At 38.5% G+C, this 24610-nt stretch overlaps 1 protein-coding gene across 1 annotated transcript in view; it reads left to right on the top strand.

Annotated features, from left to right (window-relative positions):
- DCHS1 (dachsous cadherin-related 1) overlaps positions 1-24610 on the top strand; it is a 935819-nt gene that overhangs the window by 530182 nt on the left and 381027 nt on the right. Inside the window, exon 7 of the mRNA XM_044072218.1 lies at positions 7737-7924. Within this exon, the coding sequence (XP_043928153.1) occupies positions 7737-7924 (188 nt within the window). The remainder of the gene's footprint in view (positions 1-7736; positions 7925-24610) is intronic.

Here is a 24610-nt window from a genome sequence, read left to right as displayed (position 1 = left end):
CTCAGCTGCCAATGACTCAGGCAGATAGGATTTTAGTTTAATATCTCATCCAAAGGATGGCACACTCAGGAGTGCAGCACCACTTAATACTGCACTGCAGTGTCAGCAACCAAATCACCTGGAGTGGGGATAGAACTCACAGTCTTGAGGGTGGTATGTGTAAGGAGAGTCAATAAGTCAACATTAAGAGGTTTGATATCATGATATTTTCCTAGGGAGAGTAACAAACTCCCACCATACCTCTCAACCTATTAGAGCAAGAAATCTGGAAAAAGCCACAAATAATGGGGGAACAAACGCCCAAAAATAGGGACACTTTTTAAATATTGCTTCTTACAAACTTAGAAAGTTGATAGAATAACAGGTTTTGCATTAGCATGAATTTTCTGAAAGATATGAAGTCTGAAAATCAAATGCCTACCATTATTTTCTGACTTCAATCTTCAATGATTTGCCAGTGATTTGCCAGAAAACTACAGTTTTATGAAAAACAGACCAAAAATATAAGTAAAAAATCTGGACATTCTGTGAAAATCTTGACAGTTGAGAGGTATGACTCCCACAATAGACTGGTGAATAATCAATCTTTTTTTTTTTACTTAATAAATGCTTCCGATATAGTGTGTGCAGGTATGGATTGGCTTGTTTTAGCTGCTATTTCAAATAAAAAATCTGGAAGAGATAATAGAGATGGTAAATTATCTGTCAGGAAGAATAATTATCATTTATTCACCAACCAAATTAATTCCTCCTCACTTACAGCATCAGTAGTACAATACGCAGATGACATCACCCCTGTAAGTGCCGCCCCCACAGTAAAGGAACTGCAAATCCTCACCCAAAACACTTTTCCTCTAGCTGAAACATGGTTCACAAACATCAAACTTATTCTTAACCCCAAAAAAACTAAATTAATTCTTTTCAGCCCAGGTCATGCTCCACCCCTCAACAACACTGTCACCATTCACTCCAAATGTAACATTCAAATCACTCCAACTGCACTTACTAAACTGTTAGGTGTAGAAATAGACAATAACCTCCAAATTTTACATCCATGTAGCACAAACCATTAAGAAAGTTAATAATAAACTAGGACTTCTCTATAGGAACAAACACTTTATAACTAAACAAACCAAAGCTACCATTGCAAGAACTCATCTCTTATCCATACTTCTCTATGCCTTTCCCATCCTTACTAATCTCCGCCAGAGTGATCTGAACAAAGTGAAATCTTGTTACAACAAAATAGCCAAGTTTGCTACTGAAACCTCATACAAATCCCACCACTGTTTTGCCCTTAATCAACTCAATTGGCTCAAGCTACCTCAACTACTTCTGTTTAATCAACTCAGAATAGTGCATAATCTCTTCTACCTTCCAGAAAAAAACCCTGCACTTCAAAATGTAATTAACCCCCACATCCCTACCAGAGCCTTACAATCTAGTTCTCAGAACCTAATTAGCATTATCAGAAGCAAAAATTATGCTGGCAAATCTCTCTTTGCTTGCACTATTGCCAAAATCTGGAATTCACTACCTAGCCAAATAACCTCCACTACCTCCACTATTCAATTTAAGAAACTCCTGAGAACTCACTTCTCAAACAACTGGCTTTGTTCTTGCTACTCCCCAGGTTAATTTGCACCAATACCATGTTCAAGGATTCTACTAAAGGTCCCCGAATTCATTTCACTGTAAAGCTTAATAATCACTGTTTTTTTCTGTAACAAAATATTGAGAGTACTCATAATTTAGAAAGAAGAAAAAAAAAAATTTCTTGTGTGTTTATATTTTATATTCTGTGTAAACCCTACTACTAGAATGCTGTATGCTGACTTTACTAAAGGAATTGTTAATCTATACATAACTTATGTTTCTGTGGATCCTATATATCTGTATGATATTCTTGTGTAATTTCTTTATGACATGCTATTGGAGCTTTTCTCCCCGGGCCTCAACTGAAAATGGATATGTGTCCAGTCGGACTTTCCCGGTTAACAAATGTAAAATAAAAATAAAAAATTTATTGTCAGGCCATTTCAGCTGTGAACCCATAGTAGGTAGGTAGATATGTCTAGATTGTAGCACATCTGGGTTTGTAAAATTCTCCATGGACACTGATACAGACGTTACCATTTTCTAGCTACAAGGCTAAGCCAGTCATTTGGACCTTTCCCAGAACTGAAAGCAACCCTGAACTTGCCGATTGCAAGAAGGGGACAGACTTTATAAGCACTTAAGCAGTACGTTTATCATTTTCTAAACAGGCTATACTAAGGACTAGAAACTCCAACAAAAGTTTATTAATTAGTGAAAGGGATAAATCAGCTGCACTGTATGAGGATGTCCACAAATGGGGTTCTGCACACTAACCTTGTAATTAGTGCAACGGGTAAATCAGCTGCACTGTATAAGGATGTTCACAGCTGTGGTTCTGCACACTCAGCTTGTAAATACTGCAAGGGGTAAATCAGCTGCATTGTATGAGGATGTCTACAGCTGGGGATCTGCACACTAAGCTTGTAATTAGTGTAAGGGGTAAATCAGATGCATTGTATGAGGATGTCCACAGCAGGGGTTCTGCACGCTAATCTTCTATCAGTACTTAATGGCATGCATTCTCATACTTTACCTATTACATTTAGTTTGACATCTGAAAGTTTTATTCAAGGGACTACTAAGATAAGTTTCCTTGATATGTAGGTTCTGTTAGAGGTTACAGTCATACTTTTTACCGTAAATGACATATTCTTTGGATGCCTTCAGATGTCCTACTGATCAAACAGTTCAATGGCCTATTTATAAGTCAAGGGAATCCTTTACTAGTCATAGATTTTATTGTCAAATACACAGTACCCCCCCCCAAAAAAAAAAAAAAATTAGAAGCTACTACATTGTGGAGGGAGTTTGTTTTGCAGTTGTAATCTATTCTGCTTTTCTTATGGTTTGTTTGTATGCTCTGATTTTATATGCTAATATGGTGTCGATTTTTAACTGGATGGGGATGTAAAGTATTTAAAAAACCTGACATCCATCCATAGTAGTAAAGGGCAGTTACTCTTAGGATCAAAATCTCTGTTTCTTGTTTTTCTTTTTTAATGATTTATGATATTTTTATATGCTGTTGATTTCTGTCGTGAAAAGCAAAGCCTAGTGAAATTACTCAGAATCATAACTGAAAATGAAAGAATGCAGTATAAAATGTTAACACCTGTTCAAATTGTGCACATCTTGGATGAAACTCAAAATGTTGACACAGTAGGAATCTGTCTGTCTGTCTCTCACAAGGGGGTCTGCTTTCAGTGTGTAAGTTGCAGCAGAGACACATTAACTATTTCAAGTGTTTACATTACAGTATCAGACAAAAGATACGCTTGAGTATGCAATCCTGGAAAGAAAAACAGTGTTGAGAAATTAACTGTAGCATCTCTATATTTCCCTTCTTGTTGCTTATTATAGCAATTAGTCAGTCTTATGAACTAAAGTTTTGTCTGCCAAGAGCATATTAATTCTAGAATGGGAAGTTGGATGCTGTAAAGTCCATGTATGATCCAACAGCCAATAAATGTCTGAGTGCTCCAGGGACATTTTTTAAATGGCAAAAGGTCTTCATTTTATACTTAGAAAACACTAGAGTCTAGATTTAGGAGACATTAAAGGGTCACAAAGAAATATATACAGTAAGTGCTTCTGTTTCAACAATCATCCACCTTTTTCCTTTTTATTGGGCTTTCATAATACATATATGAACTTCCCCAAATTGTACAAATGGCATAAGATCTGGAGGGCGACTGTCTCAGCCTTGAAGGATAAGACAAATTCTGGCAAGCTAGATGTATGAAGCATGGGGACAGATATATGACTATAGCCCAGGTGTTCCAAGTTTAGTTAAGCAGGCCCTGAAGGACACACCAAGGTGGTAGAAGTGAGTACCTGATGCTATCTCAAGCATACAGAGGGGGAATGAGGTTCATCTGAATACCCTCCTACAGGAGCAACACTGTGAGTGGGGTGACCCAGGAGTATACTGTGTTCCATGAGAGAGAGAGATGTTGCATGGCAGTGTCAGCCTGCCAAAGAAAGCATTCATACTAGGAAAGCATGGTATAAGAGATAACGGTTAATAAGAAAGGTAGTTCTACACAAGGTCACATTACACAGTACAATACCAGGAGGTGCTGGAGATTTAAAGAATTATTTTTAGCAGTGCCGTTTGTGACCTTATTTATTACAAGTAGTGCTATAGTTAAAAAAAACATGACAACATGCAAGAAAAGCACATTCAAAACATTTTTGATACTAAGGAACAGTTTGCATCTCCTCAGATTCTGAGAAACATGGTATGGATGTGATGTTAAAGAGACAGAAGTTTTAGGCCAAAAACTTAAAATGCAACACACTCAGTGTAACATTTGTAAGTTTTGTTAGATTATTTTTCCTTCACACAGATTAACTTTCTTTCTACTCCCCATCGAGTTAGAGATTCTGTCCACAACTCAAAGGTGTCTTTAAAAGCTTACACTCCCTGCACTTCCCTTTTATGGAACATCTACTTGGTAAACATAACTCATCCCTACCCAATTTGGACAACAGAGTGATTATTAGTTTGGTTGCCCCTACTGCAGATACTGACAGTAACTCTGTCCTCAGAATTAACAAACAAGAAGACAGTGTCACTGTGGAACTATATAAGCATTAACACTTATATTATCCTTTTATATATGTACAGGAATTTTTTTTTGCACCATACACAAGGCAACAACTTAAAGTCCTCTCCAACATTATAGCCGTGTTTTCTGATACCCTTCTTAGAAAAGGAAATTGATGAATGTGTGTCTCAGATATCATTCTTCATCCTTTGTGTACGTGGCTATGATACATGATAGTGTGATCTTTAAAAGCATCTAATTGGGATGCTACCTGCTTTCATTAACCACAATTAAAACAGATTTATTGCTGCAAAATGCGTGTGTAACAAAAAAGTCTCATAATTAATTGATAAGATCTTTTCAGTAAGAGAGCACTTAACCCTTCCTGTCTTTAAGATGATGCAGAGGCTTGTGGTTGCAGACTCCTCTTGCTCTTGATGTTGTAGACATCAGCAGATCATCTCAGTCAGTTTTAATTTCTTCACTTAGTGTCAGATGTCACAGACAAGTAGCAAACAGACTGTATCATTATACCCCATTCCAGTGAAGCACCTTCTTGGAATGCATCCTTTCACATCGGTTCTTTGCTCCTTTTATTGAACTACAGACAAAGGCTCAAAAGATGCATCAAAACATTGTTGTTAGAAGCATTAGACCCAATCCTGTAAGCCTCAGTACTAAAAAAAAATAAACTATGGTATAAAAAAAAAGGTAATTTCTGAAACTCAGTCTTATGTTCTCAAAACCATTTTTGCTTGCAGGGATCCCTGCATCTTCTCTGATATGGGGGGCTTCACTAGGCTTTCTCCCCAATCCTTTAACATGGGGGAGCTGTGTATACAAACCCCGGCTACATATAAAAGCTAAATTCAAAACTGCTGTACTTGAGAGTAAGGAGAACATAGGTACGTAGTAACAGAATTAAGCAAGCAGTCACAGTGACCATAAGATTCATAGCCTTATACACCTTTAACAAGACACACTCCAAAGATTCTGCATTCCTTTATGAGCTTTTAATAGCAAACAGGATTATGCATGATAACTCTGATGTAAATTTGTGTCTGCCACTCAGTCATTAAGGCCAGCCTTAAAAGCAAACAAAGTAGTACTTTTTTTCACCTATAGTGGTAACTTATTCCATAGGATGAGAATACAGGATGAGAATACTCCTGAGATATGCCACCTGTATTTCACCTGTAGTGGTAACTTATTCCATAGGATGAGAATACTCCTGAGTTATGGCAACATTGTTTCACCTGTAGTAGTAACTTATTCCGTAGGATGAGAATGCTCTTGAGATATGGCAACTTTGTTTCATCTGTAGTGATAACTTATTCCATAGGATGAGAATGCTCTTGAGATATGTTAACCTTGGATGTATTGTGTATGACCCACATTTGCACTTTTAGTTCTCTGACTTTAAGGATAATAATAATGGTATTTGGAATTTCAACAGGCAGCCCACTGAAACATTGCAGGCCGCATGCTGAACAGACATAGATGCAGTCTCATTTTAACACATAACATTATCCCCTCAGTCATTGCAAGCTACAGGATATCCTTGAGGAAGTGGACAGTATAAAAACAATGAATGACCCTTACTTTATGTGGTAGTGGTGGTTCACTTTAAATGATTTGTGTAACTGTGAGTTACATAAGGGTCTGAACTTGCATCTTTCGGCTTTTCCCAGTTAGGGGTCGCCACAGCGGAACTCCGGTCTGCTAATGATTGGTAGTGGATTTTTACGTACCGAGTTACCAGCCCTGATGCACAACCTTTAATGAAGACATGCTCCATTCACGTATGCCTCCACACAGAAGACGCTCTAGCTGAGAATCAAACGGGACAATGTCTTGCTATGAGGCGACAACACTACCGCAGCACAAGGGTCTGAACTGCATGTGCCCAATTAGCTCACACTGTCACTTGCTTATTGTCCGTGCCATTTTAAAGGGGCTGACGACCCTGTAATGCCCTGCCACTTTAAAAGTAGACTGGAATGAGGAATCACTGAAGGACAATGGCTGTAACGAAGTTGCAGGTGCTCAGTATCGGACTCCCTCCATAAATCACATACCGTTGTATAGAGCAGTACATGTTATTGTGAATCTGCTCCTGTGTCATTGTGGGCAGCTCAGCGTTTACATTTGGGATATTTATGTTGATTTATATGTGTTAAGAAAGAAAATGAAAGCAAATGGTGTTCTGCTCTAGCCACAAATGACATAATATTTAACAGGTAATCTTATTGCATTACTCTATAAAAAAAAAAGATGTTTCACTCCACTTGCTGAGTTTTTAGGGAAAAAAATGAACTGTGTGTAGATGATATGTCAGAGTACTTCAGAACACACCAATTCAAAGGTGAACATGGATTAATGAAGTCACAGCACAGACCATCTACCTACCGTAACTGCTCAGACACACCTGGGACAGAAGAAAATGAAAGGAAGGTGTACTGATCAGAAGCTACTCCATGGATTTAGGCAAGCAAGATGTTGTGAAAAATCTCAGCTGCTACCCAAACAAGCTACAGAATAAGAAATGGAGAGTCTTTTATGGCATAACTAACTTGTAGTATTTGAATTTAAATTTGGCCAGTATTCTCATATGGGAAGCACTCCAAGTTGCAAGTCTCTACCATGACAATCGCAATGATTCATAATGCAAGAAGCAGGTAGAAAAGTATTTTATTGAGGGATAGAAGAATGCGGACTGTAAGTAAAAAGAATCAATAGTGTATCCAATTGACTATGTTTTGGACAAAGTGGGCAGTGCTAGTATGTGTTAACTGTTTTCAAAGCCTTGGTTTTGCATCACTAAGTAGACTCAAACTTGCTTGAATGACACCATGACCGGGAGAGAGAAAAGGGAATATAGACATTGTGCATCTTTTGGTTGTATATTCCCAGTGAATAGTAGCTTTACCAAAGTGGAAGAAATCTTTAGAATGATTCTTTTTTTAATTGCGTATAATTAAAGATAAGCAGTCAGTGTATATAAAACCAGAAGACTCAAAAAAAAAAAAAACACCTGACAGAAAAGTAATAAGAAATTGCTAATTTTAAATGCTTTTTCTTGTGCAGGTGAGGTTGCTACAAAGGTTAGTCTTGACAGAGAACACCAGTCAACATATATACTAATTGTGCTTGTGCAAGATGGAGGCACACCACCTCGCAGTGCTACTGGCACGATCTATGTTACAGTTCTAGATGAGAATGATAACGCTCCTGTGTTCCTACATGCTTCCCTGGGGAGAGAACTTACAGTACAGGTGAGTGTGACCTCTTCTTCATTGTTACAGCATGGAACACATTTATTGTTAACACATGGAGTGCAATATTTCACAGAGTGATAACATTTAATATGAAATTATGCACATAATGAACGCATGCATATTTGAATATCTCTAGGATTAGGATCTGATTGTCTTAGTTTTTTTCTAAATGGCATGTGGAAGCACTAGAACAGTTCCATCATTATGAAGAAAATGTTAAAAAAGCAACACATATGGCACAATCAGAACATGAATAAGCATGCTATAGTATCTTTTGAGGTTCACTCCCAGTCTGTTTGACAAAAGTTTATCATTGAGAAAGTTAATAAAAGAATATACAGCATGACACTGAAGTATGTGAAGAAGCAAAGAGCTTTAAACTATTTTAAGTAATATTTTAACTGTTTTAAGAAATGTGTTAAGAACAAAAATAAATCCAGGCACATGAAAAAGGACAAAGGGATTTAATGAATGTTTTCAGAATTCACCATCTCACAAAAATATTTAGCAAAGTTTTCACACACACACTGCTTTCTTAACTCTTAGTAATCAGAATGCCAGAATTTAAAACCGGCCATATGACAAGAACTGGCCAATGAAAACACAAACATAAATAATGTGCTTGCTGCTCATAAAAATCCTTAATAGGTTTTCATGTGCACTACATGGTGGAACCCATTTGCATATTTAAAACCATGTTAAAAACAAATAACACACAGTACACACATTAAATATAAATTGCCACTATTTCTTCATAATTAGTTTCATTTTCATGATTAGTTTCAGCTGTATTACTACCAGGAGACTAATATTGTCTCAATATCATAATCTAATAATATCCACATTTCAAGATGGGTATTTAAGACTCCACTTCTTGGGCCTCTATGAATAACATCCATGACCCTAAAAAGAAATTTGTGAGTTAAACCATGTGCAAGTATATGTTAGCTTAAACATTATGGGCCTCACAGTGTCTTATATTAGACAAATGCTCAAAATTCTTTCTTAAAATGCCTGATGGATTTACCAATATAAAATGCCATGCACCCTCTCCATTTTCTGAGGCACAATAATTTTAGTATGACAGTCAGCATATTGCTTAAAAAAGAATAACTAAAGAATAATCTATTTGTAGTTGGATGTTTAATCTCAATGTTTGAAAGTATACTTATGCAAAATGAAAGTTATAAAAAGGAAGTGTACTATGTCTCTGATGAAATCATAACATTCATTCTGGGAAGATTTTTCTATTTTGAAGGCCATTGGTTGGTCATTCTTTAACGTGTTTACTTTCACTGCATTTGACATCAGCATTGTCCAGTTCCACTTAGGAAGCTCTGCTAAAGTTGAAAATGGCTTCCTACTGAAATCTCAAAATTCATATTGCAGATCCCAAAAGACAGAAAAACACTGAAACTACAGCAGAAGACTGAATATAGAACATTTCCCTTCTGTTTTAAACGTCTTCTTAGCAGGGGGCAAGCCCCCATGCATCCCCTAATATTGTGGCTTGAGACTGCCATGCCTCAGGAAACAGGGAGTATTCTAAAAAAATGATCATCTTGGATAGAATATGTCAGTCGAGACCTTTGGTCATTCAGCCTCCAAGTTTTGGAACTCAGCAGTATGCATCCTAAGATTTTATGTGGTTACTATTGAAAATGCTTAGTGCATGTAGTTATGTAGTCTAATTTACTGTTTCCCTGTCACTTTTTCTACCATATGGTTTCACTGAAAAAAAAAAGGTTCCCTATGTTCATTTTTTTCCAAAACATTACATTTTAATTTGCACAATTTCACATTCAGGATACTCTCATTGTATAATATAACTAGTCATTTTATCAAGTTCTTCATTAACAACAGCATTAGATGTTGTGAGATGACTGACTCAACATTTGCCCATTCATTTTAATGTATGCTGTTCATATGTAAAGTACTGTTTAATCTCATATCATTCTTAAAAATAGAGGTTGTGATAGTGCCATTAAAACATTAATGCTTGTTCTTGTCAGTGATATTTTAAATTTTAAGTACCTCATATGCAAAGCCATGGAAAGACTTATCACGGAATTAATCAGTCGGGAGAAAGGGAAACTCAAAACAGTAGACCAGGCTCAATTTGGAGTCATCAAGGGCAGGTCATACTTAATCTGTGGATTTTTTTTTTTGAAAAAGGTCACTTAAGCAATGGATAAAGGCAAAATGGTACACACCGCATACCTCAAACTGGCCAAAGCTTTTGACACAATTCCCTGCTCAGACATAGTAGAAAAGCTAAATAAACTGGTAATAAACCCCTGTGTTGTATGCTGGATTGTCAATTGGCTGACAGGTAGGGAGCAGACAATTAAATTGCATCCACAAAGAGACCAGTCACCAGTGCAGTCTCCCAGGTTTATGTGCTGGGGTCTCTCCTGTTTGGTATCTAATTTTCTGAAGTAAAAGCCAATACCAAAGGGGTTTGGCTGACTAGTTTTGAAAATGACTGCAATCTAGGAGCAGTCATTGAATCTCCAAATCAATTAGCTATCCTGCAGGATGGTTTGCCTCAAATAAATAACTGATGCCAAAATCATGGGCTGAAACTAAATGCAAAAAATGCATTGTCCTTTGGAAAGTCATCTACCCCAGTGAACTACCACATTTACAGTGCACTTATAAGAGCTGATGCAGTTGTTTGAGATTTGGAAACTTATGTGGACACTGACCTAACTTTTGACCAACTTGTGTGTACTGTAAGAAAGTCCTTTTGTATTGTATAGTTTATAAACAAAAGGATTGTGTCCAGATCAAGGGATGTCATTGTCCTCCTTTACTCAGTCCTCATTGGGCCACATGTTGAATATAACACCTCCTTTGGCATGTGTCTGTCCAGACACATACAATGACTGGAACACCCACAAAGATACCTTACTAAAAGGATACAAGGCCTAAAGAACATGTTCTATGTGGACCGACTCAAAGCCCTGTCACTATACTCCTGCAGACTGCTAAGAGATGACCTGTGTCCAGCATGCAAGGCATCCTCCAACCCATTACTGATGGACTTACTGTACATCAACAAGTGAAATGGCATTAGAAATACTTGGTCTAGGGATCTAAACCTCTTCTGCAACATCAGCAGAACAGTTTAGAGGGACAGGTATATCTTGTAGTGGATATCTCTGCTGTGGAATAGACTGCCCGTCCACATAAAACAAAGTTCATCCCTATCCGTTTTCAAGTGCAACTTAGATATACGGATGGGAGACAGAAAATTTACCCAAGGACTGCCTTTGTACCACTAATGGACATAGACATCTCCTAAATGCTTCATCCTATGTAAGGATCCCCTCCAGTCAGCTACTGTATGATCCCAGTATTCTTATTAGGGGTAATATATACTTATTGACCACGGGATGAGTAAGGCCAATCTATAAAAAAATAGGATAGGTTATTTTGAGCACAAAAAAGGGAAATTGGATAGTAAAATAATTTGCAAGGGCAGCTAGCTTAGTAATTACATATGAACCTGTGAACCTATTGTTGTTTGCCACCAAAATGTCTATTGCTGTAACTGCTATTTGATGGTATGTCGTAGCATTATAAAGGAAACCATTATTCTCCAGTACCAATTTTAACAGTATAGGCACAATTTTACTTCTCAAATTATAGAGTTCACAGCTCCTATATAAACATTCTCTAACTGAATCAACTCCAACATGATCTGCTAGAATAGTAGCTGGAAAGTATGGACAAAAAGTTTTGTTAAACCTGGTGTCTGTGATGAAATGCCTAATATAATACCAGGCTTGTTGCTGGAAGACTTTGCACTGGTGTAGAGTGTCAATAAGGGGCCATAGGAGGTTGGGTGTCAAGTACCTGATGCTCCTGAAAAAGCAGAGCAGTCACCAGTGGAGACTCCCAGGGTTCTAATGTACTTCTTAACATAGTAGCCTACCAGTTCCTACCAACCCTGCCTGCATAAAATGTGCAAATGCCTGCAAAACTGTAAGGACAGTTGCTGGCAGGTGCTTGGTAGGTAGGTAGGTAGGTAGGTACTAGGCTATTTGGCCCTAGGGCCTATATAAGCATAGCCAAAAATGTACCCTGGCTTTCACCACCCAAGAAAATTATTTTCCTGTGCCCCTGTCGAGCAGAGCCACAGAAGTGATCCCTGGGGTGAATTTCCTATTTCCCATCCAATCACCTAGAATTTTCTTGAAGAGTGCTAATGAGGAGCTCTGTTTAACATAGATAGGTAGTCTGTTCCAGAGTATGGGAAGTCTCTGGGACAGGAATCTATCCCTCCAGCATGTTCTGTTTATTGTGGTGACAAGGTTTAGGACCCTAGAGCGTGTAGCTCGGAGGGATTAAGATTTCTTTAAGTGGAGCATGTCCAACACCTCTGGGTTTGACATAGCTTTGTATGTTAGGCAGAGATCGACCCTCAGTAGGCAATATGCAACAGAGTAAAGCTGGAGTTTTTTGAGACAGTCTGCATAGGGCATCTGTTTGAGGCCAGTAATCCTCTTTGGGAGGTATTTCTGTGGCCTTTCCAGTTGTTGTAGATGTCTTGTGAGGAACATACCAAAAGGGGTGTTGTACTATATAATGGGCCTAATGAGTGATGAGCAGAGGGGAACAATGACCTCTTTTTTTTCTGGATGAGAAACCTTTTGTGATGAGGTGAGCCACGTAGAAGGATTTCCTGACCACTGTGGCGATGTGATTATCAAAGGAGAGACTACTGTCTGCCTGTGCCCCAAGGTCTCTTATCACATTTTCGGCATTAAGTAGACTACCAGCTATGTGGTAGTTCATGGGTACAGAGTTTTTACCAAAGGGGATGACAATACACTTTTTGGCATTGAGCTTCAGGCCATGGCTTTGACACCAGGCATCTGTCTCAGTGAGGCTTTTTTGTAGGATGTCCACATCGTTAGGAGTTTTGATTATGGCTCCTAGTTTGCAGTCATCTGCAAACTTTGCTAGCCAAATGCCTTCTGTGTTAGCCTGTACTTCAGAGAAGTAGATACCATACATGAGAGGACCCAGGACTGAACCCTGTGGTACTCCACTTGTCACTGGTCTGAAGTCGGATTTGGAGTCTGCTACTTTTACAGTGTGGGTTCTGTCTGTGAGCCAGTTGGCAACCCATCTTGTGACATAGGGATTTATACCTAGTTTAGTGAGCTTATCTATAATTCCAGAGTGGGGGATGGTGTTGAAAGCCTTGGCGAGATCTAGATAAGCTGTGTGAACCACCTTACCCTCATCTGTGGCTTTGGTGACTGCTTCAAAGAAGTCAATCAGGTTTAGGAGACATGATCTGCCTTTTACAAATCCGAACTGGGTAGGGTCCAGAGTTTGGAGATTACCGATGTCTTTGTTTATGAGTTCCATGATGATACATTCCATCGCCTTGCAGACCAGGCTCGTCAGGCTAATGGGGTGGTAGTTCCCTGGGGTCCATTGTGGCTCCCCCTTTGTGGAGTGGGATAACTGTCATGGTTGAGTCAACAGTGGATGTTTGTCATAGTGCTATATAACAGGAGAAACAAACTGTCATAACAATGCAGAACAGTAAACAAGAGTCAGCTATTCTCATGGGAGGAAAACGTACAATGATCAGTGATTCTACAAGAAGGAAGTTCTGTTGAAAGTAACTCTGTAGAATTTGCTAACTGCCAGAAAGGTGCTTAGATTGGGAAAGAATTACTGTTGAGTGATTGTGGCTGTAAAAGTTTTACCAGTATATTTATGGTAAAGAGGTTCAAGTTGAGAGTGTAACCCATTACAGCATATTGTCAAGAAGTCTTCTTGCATGGCACCACCAGGATTGCAAAGCACATTGTTAAATTTGGAAAAATAATATCTGAGAGTTAGTTACATGCCTGGAAGTCCCATACATAATAGCAAATATGCTGTGTCATTCAAATTTAGAGTGGCAGAAAGAAGAACAAATTTTAGAGGGCAGGAAGTTAAGTAGATATACCTCAATTAAACCTGTCAGGTAGAAGCTCAAGCTTTTCAGAAACTGATGGAGGAAAATCCATAGAAGAGAATGTTATGTTTATATGATATTTTTATGTATATTTTAATTTTTAAAGTAGAAAATGTAATTTCAGGTGTTTTTTGTAGTTTTGACTCCATATTTATGCGTAAGCACTAGCAAGTAATGTTTTAGCAAGCTTCATTCAGCATATATTAAAATAATAATCCAAAGAGCCAGTGATGACTTACTCAGTTCTATGAAGACAATGGTTCAAGGCTGGGCAAATGTATTTATTTTATTTGTATTTGACAATTGCTTACAGGGAAAAGACTGGGCATAAATCCCATTTTAAGCAGAGGCCCAGGGGAACAAAGTTCCATAAGACATAACATGAACTGTCTATATATGATCTTGGAAACATACAAGTAGTAAAATAAGTTACAAGAAATATACAAATGAGATATATAGAAGAAAAAAGAAGCATGATTACACCAGAGACAGGCAAAAACATACATTATATTTGAATATTATGTAGGAAGAAGTAATAAGGTACAGGAGGTGCAGAAACAGAAAACTTAACAGTAAGTTTAATAAACGTCAACTGAAGAAGAAGAAGGTAAAAGAAAATGTAAAGATGGTGATGTAGAAGGAAATAAAGGAAATAAGAACAGGCACTAACAGCAGTAAGTGAGATAGTGGGAGGCACTAACAGCAGTAAGTGAGATAGTGGGAGGCACAAACAGCAGTAAGTGAGATAGTGGGAGGCACTAACAGCAGTAAGTGAGATAGTGGGAGGCACTAACAGCAGTAAGTGAGATAGCGGGAGGCACTAACAGCAGTAAGTGAGATAGTGGGAGGCACTAACAGCAGTAAGTGAGATAGTGGGAGGCACTAACAGCAGTAAGTGAGGTAGTGGGAGGCACTAACAGCAGTAAGTGAGGTAGTGGGAGGCACTAACAGCAGTAAGTGAGATAGTGGGAGGCACTAAGCAGTAAGTGAGATAGTGGGAGGCACTAACAGCAGTAAGTGAGATAGTGGGAGGCACTAACAGCAGTAAGTGAGATAGTGGGAGGCACTAACAGCAGTAAGTGAGATAGTGGGAGGCACTAACAGCAGTAAGTGAGATAGTGGGAGGCACTAACAGCAGTAAGTGAGATAGTGGGAGGCACTAACAGCAGTAAGTGAGATAGTGGGAGGCACTAACAGCAGTAAGTGAGATAGTGGGAGGCACTAACAGCAGTAAGTGAGATAGTGGGAGGCACTAACAGCAGTAAGTGAGATAGTGGGAGGCACTAACAGCAGTAAGTGAGATAGTGGGAGGCACTAACAGCAGTAAGTGAGATAGTGGGAGGCACTAACAGCAGTAAGTGAGATAGTGGGAGGCACTAACAGCAGTAAGTGAGATAGTGGGAGGCACTAACAGCAGTAAGTGAGATAGTGGGAGGCACTGACAGCAGTAAGTGAGATAGTGGGAGGCACTAACAGCAGTAAGTGAGGTAGTGGGAGGCACTAACAGCAGTAAGTGAGGTAGTGGGAGGCACTAACAGCAGTAAGTGAGGTGGTGGGAGGCACTAACAGCAGTAAGTGAGGTAGTGGGAGGCACTAACAGCAGTAAGTGAGGTAGTGGGAGGCACTAACAGCAGTAAGTGAGGTAGTGGGAGGCACTAACAGCAGTAAGTGAGGTAGTGGGAGGCACTAACAGCAGTAAGTGAGGTAGTGGGAGGCACTAACAGCAGTAAGTGAGATAGTGGGAGGCACTAACAGCAGTAAGTGAGATAGTGGGAGGCACTAACAGCAGTAAGTGAGATAGTGGGAGGCACTAACAGCAGTAAGTGAGATAGTGGGAGGCACTAACAGCAGTAAGTGAGGTAGTGGGAGGCACTAACAGCAGTAAGTGAGGTAGTGGGAGGCACTAACAGCAGTAAGTGAGGTAGTGGGAGGCACTAACAGCAGTAAGTGAGATAGTGGGAGGCACTAACAGCAGTAAGTGAGATAGTGGGAGGCACTAACAGCAGTAAGTGAGATAGTGGGAGGCACTAACAGCAGTAAGTGAGATAGTGGGAGGCACTAACAGCAGTAAGTGAGATAGTGGGAGGCACTAACAGCAGTAAGTGAGATAGTGGGAGGCACTAACAGCAGTAAGTGAGATAGTGGGAGGCACTAACAGCAGTAAGTGAGATAGTGGGAGGCACTAACAGCAGTAAGTGAGATAGTGGGAGGCACTAACAGCAGTAAGTGAGATAGTGGGAGGCACTAACAGCAGTAAGTGAGATAGTGGGAGGCACTAACAGCAGTAAGTGAGATAGTGGGAGGCACTAACAGCAGTAAGTGAGATAGTGGGAGGCACTAACAGCAGTAAGTGAGATAGTGGGAGGCACTAACAGCAGTAAGTGAGATAGTGGGAGGCACTAACAGCAGTAAGTGAGATAGTGGGAGGCACTAACAGCAGTAAGTGAGATAGTGGGAGGCACTAACAGCAGTAAGTGAGGTAGTGGGAGGCACTAACAGCAGTAAGTGAGGTAGTGGGAGGCACTAACAGCAGTAAGTGAGGTGGTGGGAGGCACTAACAGCAGTAAGTGAGGTGGTGGGAGGCACTAACAGCAGTAAGTGAGGTAGTGGGAGGCACTAACAGCAGTAAGTGAGGTAGTGGGAGGCACTAACAGCAGTAAGTGAGGTAGTGGGAGGCACTAACAGCAGTAAGTGAGGTAGTGGGAGGCACTAACAGCAGTAAGTGAGGTAGTGGGAGGCACTAACAGCAGTAAGTGAGATAGTGGGAGGCACTAACAGCAGTAAGTGAGATAGTGGGAGGCACTAACAGCAGTAAGTGAGATAGTGGGAGGCACTAACAGCAGTAAGTGAGATAGTGGGAGGCACTAACAGCAGTAAGTGAGATAGTGGGAGGCACTAACAGCAGTAAGTGAGATAGTGGGAGGCACTAACAGCAGTAAGTGAGATAGTGGGAGGCACTAACAGCAGTAAGTGAGATAGTGGGAGGCACTAACAGCAGTAAGTGAGATAGTGGGAGGCACTAACAGCAGTAAGTGAGATAGTGGATGTATAGTAGATTGCAAGGAGGAGGGAGCATGGAAGAGACAGGAAAGAAAGAGAGAGAGAGTGTAAGAGAAAGAGTATAGGAAGGGGGAATAAAAGGGCCAATTTAATGTGGAGAAAGGCAAGTATAGAACCTGGAGTTGAGAAGGTATTCTTTTATAGCATGCTTAAAAATGGGACTTGTAGGTATTAATTTAATGTCCATAGGAATCTTGTTCCAGGTTTTGATTACTATGCAGAAGTATAAACTATGTCCTTTGTTATTTTTAGATTTATGGGTTTCAAAAATCTGTTTCTGAGAAGAGTGAAGTGGACAATTAGGAACGTACTGTTTGAAAATGTCCCTGACGGATGGATAGTGGAAAGGATTATATATCATTCTGTGGGAAAGTAGTTGTCCCGTGATCCTGAGGTAATTAGGCAACTCAAGCCAGTTTAATGTTTTCAGAGCATTGCAGGGAAGACTTTCTATGACAGATTGGTTGCAAATCTATCTACTTTGTTATAACATAGTTCTAGTTTTGTGATGAAGGAGGTTTGTGTGTCTGTAAGAACTGGTGAAGTATACAGTACAGAAGGTAGAAGGTTAGTGTTGGCCAGTGTGACTCTGGAGGAGCTGGTGAGGATTTATTTTTTATCTGTAGAGCATACCGAGTTTTTGTATATGAAGATCAAATTTTAGTTCATCATCAATTGTGATGCTTAGTAACTTGAAATGAGAGATGACTTCTATATCTGTGTGATTGAAAGAAGTGAGCTGTTTTTCAGTGATGTTACAAATTTGAGGATAAATAGTAATAACTTGGTTTTATTGGGATTTAGAAATAGCTGTCACAGAGCCAGTGTTCAATGGAGTTGAAGGTAATAGAGCATGAATGGGAAGGAGTGTTTGATGAGCAATGAGACTGGAATTGTTGGTGTATCGGATCAGGGAAGCCTTTTGGGAGGATGCATGCAAGTTGTTAATAAAGACGTTAAAAAGAAGATGTCCAAGGATGGAGCCTTGAGGTACAGTGGTATTAACTGGGAGAAAAGAGGAATATGAAGAGAAGCATTTTTCAGATTTTTACCGATGAGAAAGGTAGCTAGTGAACCAGCTGAGCATTGTATTAGATAATCCAAATGCAGACATTTTAGAGATTAACATAGAGTGATGGACTGTGTTAAAGGCTTTGGAGAGATATAAAACAAAGGAACGAGACCAAGTTATTATTTTCTCTAGCTTTGATGATGTTATCTAAGAAGGCAACCAGGGCAGTTGTTGCGCTATGATATGGGCAAAAACCACATTGGGTCTCTAGTAGTAGATTTTGTTAAGAAGGTATTGTAAGAATTGCATATGTTTGCATTTTTGTAGAATTTTAGAGAGGGACGATAAAATATCAATAGGCTTAAAGTTTGTTATTTTAGAGGATTTACCACCTTTGTGAAGAGGTATGATATAGAAGTTTTCCCTGAGAAGTGGGACATGTGATTCTTGAATTGATCTATTGATCAAGATGGAGACCGGATAAGCCATGGAAGTTGCTACAAGCTTTGATATTCTATAGGTAGGTTGTAAATAGAGGGTGCACGGGGCTTGAGTTTACTGAGTAGGTGTTTTATGTGTGAAGCAGAGGCAGTTTTTAAGGAGAAAAGATGTTTTATGGAAGTGGGAACCTCATCAAGGCCATTATGAGTTTGTATGGGATTTTGTGTTAGGATAGGGTCTATAAAATGGGAGTTAAACTTATTAGCCATTACTATAGGATAGCTATCTGGACATGAGGTTGGGATCAGTAGGAATCCCAGGTGTAAGATTTTGTAAACAGAGTACCAACTTTTTTTATGTTTATTTGTTTTTTTTGACAGCAGTGACTTCTCTGTTAGCAAGTTTATGGAAGTGCTCGTAAGGCTAAAGGTGGGCAGGAGAGTTGCTTCTTTGCCAATTTCACCAAGCTTTGTCTCTCTTGTGCATTCTTGTATGACTGTTGTGGGATAGTCAGACAATTTAATTGGATTTAACATGTTTTCTTCTGATTAAGAAATAGAAAATTGAATTTAAGTACAGCATTGTCCAGAGGTAAGGTGTAAAGATGGGCAGTTAAGGGATTGAAAACATTGTTGAAAACATCTGGTTTAGATTTGATGAGTTTACAGCATTCCTTAAGCAGGTAACCATTGGAGTAGTGGTTTACTAGTCTGTGGACATAGGTGGGATAGCAGCCACTGAGTGAGTCAGGGTGGCTTCTGGGAGAATTGCATTGTTTGTGATTCAAAACTAAGATCTAGTCTGGAACTGAGCCAGAATTTAATGATTTGCTGGGACAAGTATAGGAGCTTGTGTGAAGTTTTAAATCTATGTAGTTTGATGCTATTTGATGGACAGTATGTTGAATGGTGCTACCAATCAGTGCTGACATCACCAGAGATTCTAGTTTCATAGGATGTAGAATTTGATATCCATTTAAGGATGTCGTTCAGGATAGGGATATTTTATCTTGAAAGATATACAGGCCAATGGTATATAGATTTTAATGATTGTTTAGTTTCATTTTAGAAATTATTATCCCTGCAGAGTGAAATGTAGGTGGGACAGAGCATGAGAGAGAGAGAGAGAGAGAGAGAGAGAGTAAGGTGGTTTAAAAATAGGCTGGCCATACCACCAACCTTTTTTTGCTTAACCTATCAGCATGTGTAATATTATAGCCTGCTGAAGAATTTCAGAGTCTTTACTGTGAGGCTTAAGCCAGGTTTCTTTGAGAATGACATGCCAGGAGAGTAACAAGACATTTAGGAGTGGAATGCTGTTACTTTGTTAACTATACTTGGATGCTGCTGGAGGAGAATTTTAGGTTTCTTGGGGATAGAGATGCATTAGAGGTAAGGTGGAATGGTAGAAATGAGGGGTAGGTTCTGGGATTAAAGTGTACATCACCACATGGGGAAATAATTTGGTAATGTAAGGAAAGGGCAAAATGGAGTGTTCATATTGAACTTCTAATTAAGCTTGAAAGAGTAGGTGGTGAAGAAGACAAACTTGAGTCAGGTATGTTTCTAAGTATCAGAAACAATCATTTTCATCAACCAACCACTGGGTAAATGTCACAATGTAATTATAGAGAAAAAGTAATCCTATATATTTTCCATTATCAAGGAAGTGCCTTCTTTGTATGTAATGGTTATTCTTTACAGTTTTCTAAGATTGTTAAAGTCACTAATATTATCTTCAAAAAGCATGACATTCCTGATGTTTTAATATCAAACAACAGATCTCTATATACAAGTGCAAAATTCAAGAGTTTTTCAGAGAAATGTAAATTCTTGCATGTTATAATGCATCCAGTTATGCAAACTGTAATGGTCAAGTTGAACAACCTGTTTAGTGAAGCATTTAATGAAGGAGACAAAAACCAGTACAGTGTTTGTCATATTAATTTGTTAGAGGGCAGGAGTGCTCTACTAAAAGATATGGACCTATCATATGCATTGTTAAGGAAAAGTCAATGTCTACTTTCTTTTTAACTTTTAAAAACAAATTTCAAGTTGCAAAAAAGACTAAAGCAGAATAAGGCAAAATAGAAGCTGTATTAGAACAGAAAAAACAGAACTCTTTTCAAGTTGCAGAAAGGCGAGGAGCATGTTAGAATTCATTAGGATTTGTCTTGGCAACTAGTATTTTTTATTTCTAACCACGAGCAGCCAAGATCATTTATATTCAAGATTGCAGATGGTAAAGTGCTAAGAAGGAATAACATGCATTTACTCAAAAAATGTTGAGCCTGTCAAAGAAAAATGAGGGGCAAAAAGAAATTGTCCATGACATTGATGATCCGAGAGCCTATTAATGCGTCCAGATTCACATGCAGAGTACCAAGTTAGTGTGTTAGGGAACTGCCACCAGATCAGTTTTGAACTCCAAGTACCACACACATGACTATTTTCTTTAATATTATTTATTTATTTATTTATTCCAGTTTGATGACCTCGGAGGTCCACTGGGCTTGGGGGAGGGGGCCATTTTCAGTGGAAGCCCAGGGAGAAAAGCTCCACAACACAAAGTTTACTTACATGAATAGTTTCAAAGACAGTTTGCATTACAAACAACAAATTGCATTCAAAAAAGAAAAAAAACAAACAATTACAGTTTTGTTCAGGAGAAAAAGACAGGCATATAGCATAATAGCTAGATTATACTGTTTAGTTACATATACAATCTACATTTGAGAGCGAGGTTAGGAAGGTAAGTAGGTTATCCAGGAGTAAAGGGGGAGGAGAGTTTGAGAGGTATGGGCTGAAAAGTACAATTATAAATGTTTAAAATATGGACGTCCTGTTAAAAATGTCAGTTTCTTACAGTGACAGTTCATGACTTTGTAATTTCATCAAACTATTTTTTGAATGTCTGCTGAAATATAAATGTATGCTGCACAAATAACTCACTAAGAAGGAGCTGAGAATCCAGTCTGATACCTATAGCATGTTAACCACATCACAAATGAAGGCAGTGAAGAATCAAAAGCGAATTGAAATGTCATTATAGTAGTACAGTGATACTGAACTGTGTGCGTGTGTGTCTGTGTGCACGCGCGCATGTGTGTGTGTGCATGTGTGTGTGTGTCTGTGCATGTGTGTATGTATGCATGTTTGTATGTGTTCATGTGCATGCATGTGCATACTTGCATAAATGTGTGTGAGTGCATGCGTGTGTGTCTGTGTATGTATAAGTGGAGGGCAAATACACACATCTGTGCATGTCTATATATCTGTGGTGAGTTGTGTGACTCTGGGTTGACAAACATAATCCTTATTCATTTCTGTACTTTTGTTAATAAAAACAAAATTATGCATTAGTAATGGTTTTTGAATTGTTGGTGCCAGAAGACTTATGGGATGCATTCAGAGACCTAACATCCTCTCTCCCCTTTCTAGTACCTGAATATTCTGCATTTTTTAGCCATGACATCACAGTCCTCTACTTTGTAACATCTGGTGCATATAGAATAGCTAGAAATTTTTTTTGAATAAAAATGTACCCATTTAAAATGAGGACTGATACTCAAATTTTCAAAAACTATTGTTCTTGTTTAGTAGTTAGCATGTATGCATACATATGATATGTTTGCATTATGTGCACGTAGCCATGTGTTTGTAAGATTAGTAATGCAGAAGGGTATATGTGTCTAAGTGTGTAAATGCATACGTGTGCATTTATACATGTGTATGTCTGAGTATGTGTGCATGTGCAGATGCACGTGCATGTGTGTGTGTACATGTAAACATATAGTTTACTTTCCAGTAAGTAGAGTGGGGTAAGTATATAGCAAGAGGAAACAGACACAGCATCTGTCACATATGTAGAGTGAGGAAACCAGGCATATGTTTGTCTTATTGCTGTTTTCTACAGCAAGCTCAACCAGCCTTCCATGGGCGAAAGTTCATGCCAGTTGTCACATATAGGTTAATAAAAGAGCGAATGTAAACAGAGAGTTGCATACTTCTGTGGTAATGACATTTGCAAAAATCCTATAAGGCTTTGTCCAACGTAATTACAAAAACAAATTCATCAAGAATATTAATGTATAATTTTTTTTGCAATTACTTTTCCTGAGTTTCATTACATTTTAGCAGGTAGACATATTTAGCTATAGTTAATATTGTGAAAGTCTGATTGTAAATCCACATAGCTGTTTCATATCATACATACAGCATAATGTTTTTCATTTGGTATTTCTATTCATTTCTCTGTGTCTTATGATCTAAGTTCATTTAATGTATTATTTATTTATTGCATTGTGACCCTTTTCTTCATCCAGCATTAGACATTGCTCCTCGGTTTTTCATGTTAGCTATTGTAAGGCACCCATGTTTGGTCACCAATTAAAAAGCAAGACTGAGGTAGATTGCTTTCTTGAAATAAAAATTGTAAGAAATCTGGCATATGGAGCATGAAAGTTTATGGCAGAGTTTAGGTACTGCTGTGACCATATGAAGTCACCAAGATAGGTCTGTGTAGATTGAACTATGGCAGGGGACACTTTTGAAGATTACAGATGATGAGAGAGAATGTACCTCTTACTCAGGGAAGCAACTGATGGCTGTAGAAGCACATAATAGAATGAACTACCCTTAACTGGTGTATGTTTAGATAGTAAGACAATTCAAGCCAACACAGTGACTTCAGAGTGAGTCAGTGTTGAGTTATCGAAACATGGGTAACAGCAAAAGTGGCTACTTTGTTATGACTTTAAGAATGGAAAACTGATAATAATGCTGACTGGTTAGAAGAGATGCATACAAAATATTTTGGAGAAGAAATGTAATAGCCATAGAATGTCATAGCGTCACTCAGAATTTACTTTGATCTACAGAGGAAATCCAGTTTTTGATTTTTCTTCACAGTGATTATTGTAATGTACAAATTAAACTTTAAATGCTGATCAAGAATTACTTGTAAAATCTTGAACAGGACAGCCATCAGCACTATTATTGATGGATATAATTTTGAGGGAATAAGTCAAGGGTACACCTTCCCGTCAATATGAAATAGTCATACCTTTGAATTTTGCTGTATTTAAAAAGAGAGCGTGTGTGTGTGTGTGTGTGTGTGTGTGTGCGTGTGTGTGTGTGTGTGTGTGTGTGTGTGTGTGTGTGTGTATGTGTGTGTGAGAGAGAAAGAGAGCGAGAGAGAGAGAGCGAGACCAGATTCAGAAAGCAAATTTTTACCCTTATCAAAATTAAACTGGAGGTCAACATTTATCAGTGTGAGGGTCTGAACAGAAAAGAGTTATCTGTATATATATATATATATATATATATATATGTATATATATATATATATATATATATATATATATATATATGTATATATATATATATATATATATATATATATATATATTTGTCTATATTTGATTAATATGATAGTGCCAAAGCTGTTGGTTATTTACTTTATGAAAATGATGAAACTAAAGGACTAAGGGCAGATCCTTCAGGGACTTCGGGTGTAACTGGCAGTGTAACTGAGGTAGAATGCACCTATCTAATAGTTTCTTGTCTGTCATTTGGATAACCAGTGAAGCAAAATTATGCAAGTTTGGAAAGATCACACATGGGAAGGCACTACAGATATGGTGAAAAGTCTGAAAAAAGAGTACTTAAAGTTTGAAAAAAGAGCACTATGGGCCTGACTTTAACTGAACTGACTGTAAAGGAAGTTTATGAGTGAAAGGGCAGCTATGAGCCAGAAGAAAATGAGTGTGAGAGCTGGAAAAGATGTGATGTTCAAAGAAATAATCGAACAGCTGGGCATGAATGTACATTTCAAGGATTTTAGAATGACACAGTATGATGGCAAAAGGAGGACATCTGCTAACTTACAGTTGTTGCCTCCCTTATGTAGTATAATGACCATGGCCAAGTTCCAGGATGTAGGGATATGGCATCCATTGATGCTTGGTTTGATAAAGATGAATATCAGGAATGCAGTAACATCTGCAGCCAACATGAGAACCTCTGAGGACAGCATTTCAAAGGTGGTTGATGTAGGTCATATTGTAAAGACATTACAAACATCTGATTACAGACGGGATAATATTGGAGGGAAGAGATACAATTTGATAAGGCACAGTTTGACCACAGCTATAGAAAAGATCATAGATTCATGACTGAACAGA

This window comes from Protopterus annectens, chromosome 5.part0 (genome assembly GCF_019279795.1).
Source record: "Protopterus annectens isolate FY-2018-M chromosome 5.part0, PAN1.0, whole genome shotgun sequence".
Lineage (NCBI taxonomy): Eukaryota > Metazoa > Chordata > Ceratodontiformes > Protopteridae > Protopterus > Protopterus annectens.
Note: the sequence above shows the minus strand (reverse complement) of the source record. Positions and strands in the feature narration are given on the sequence as shown.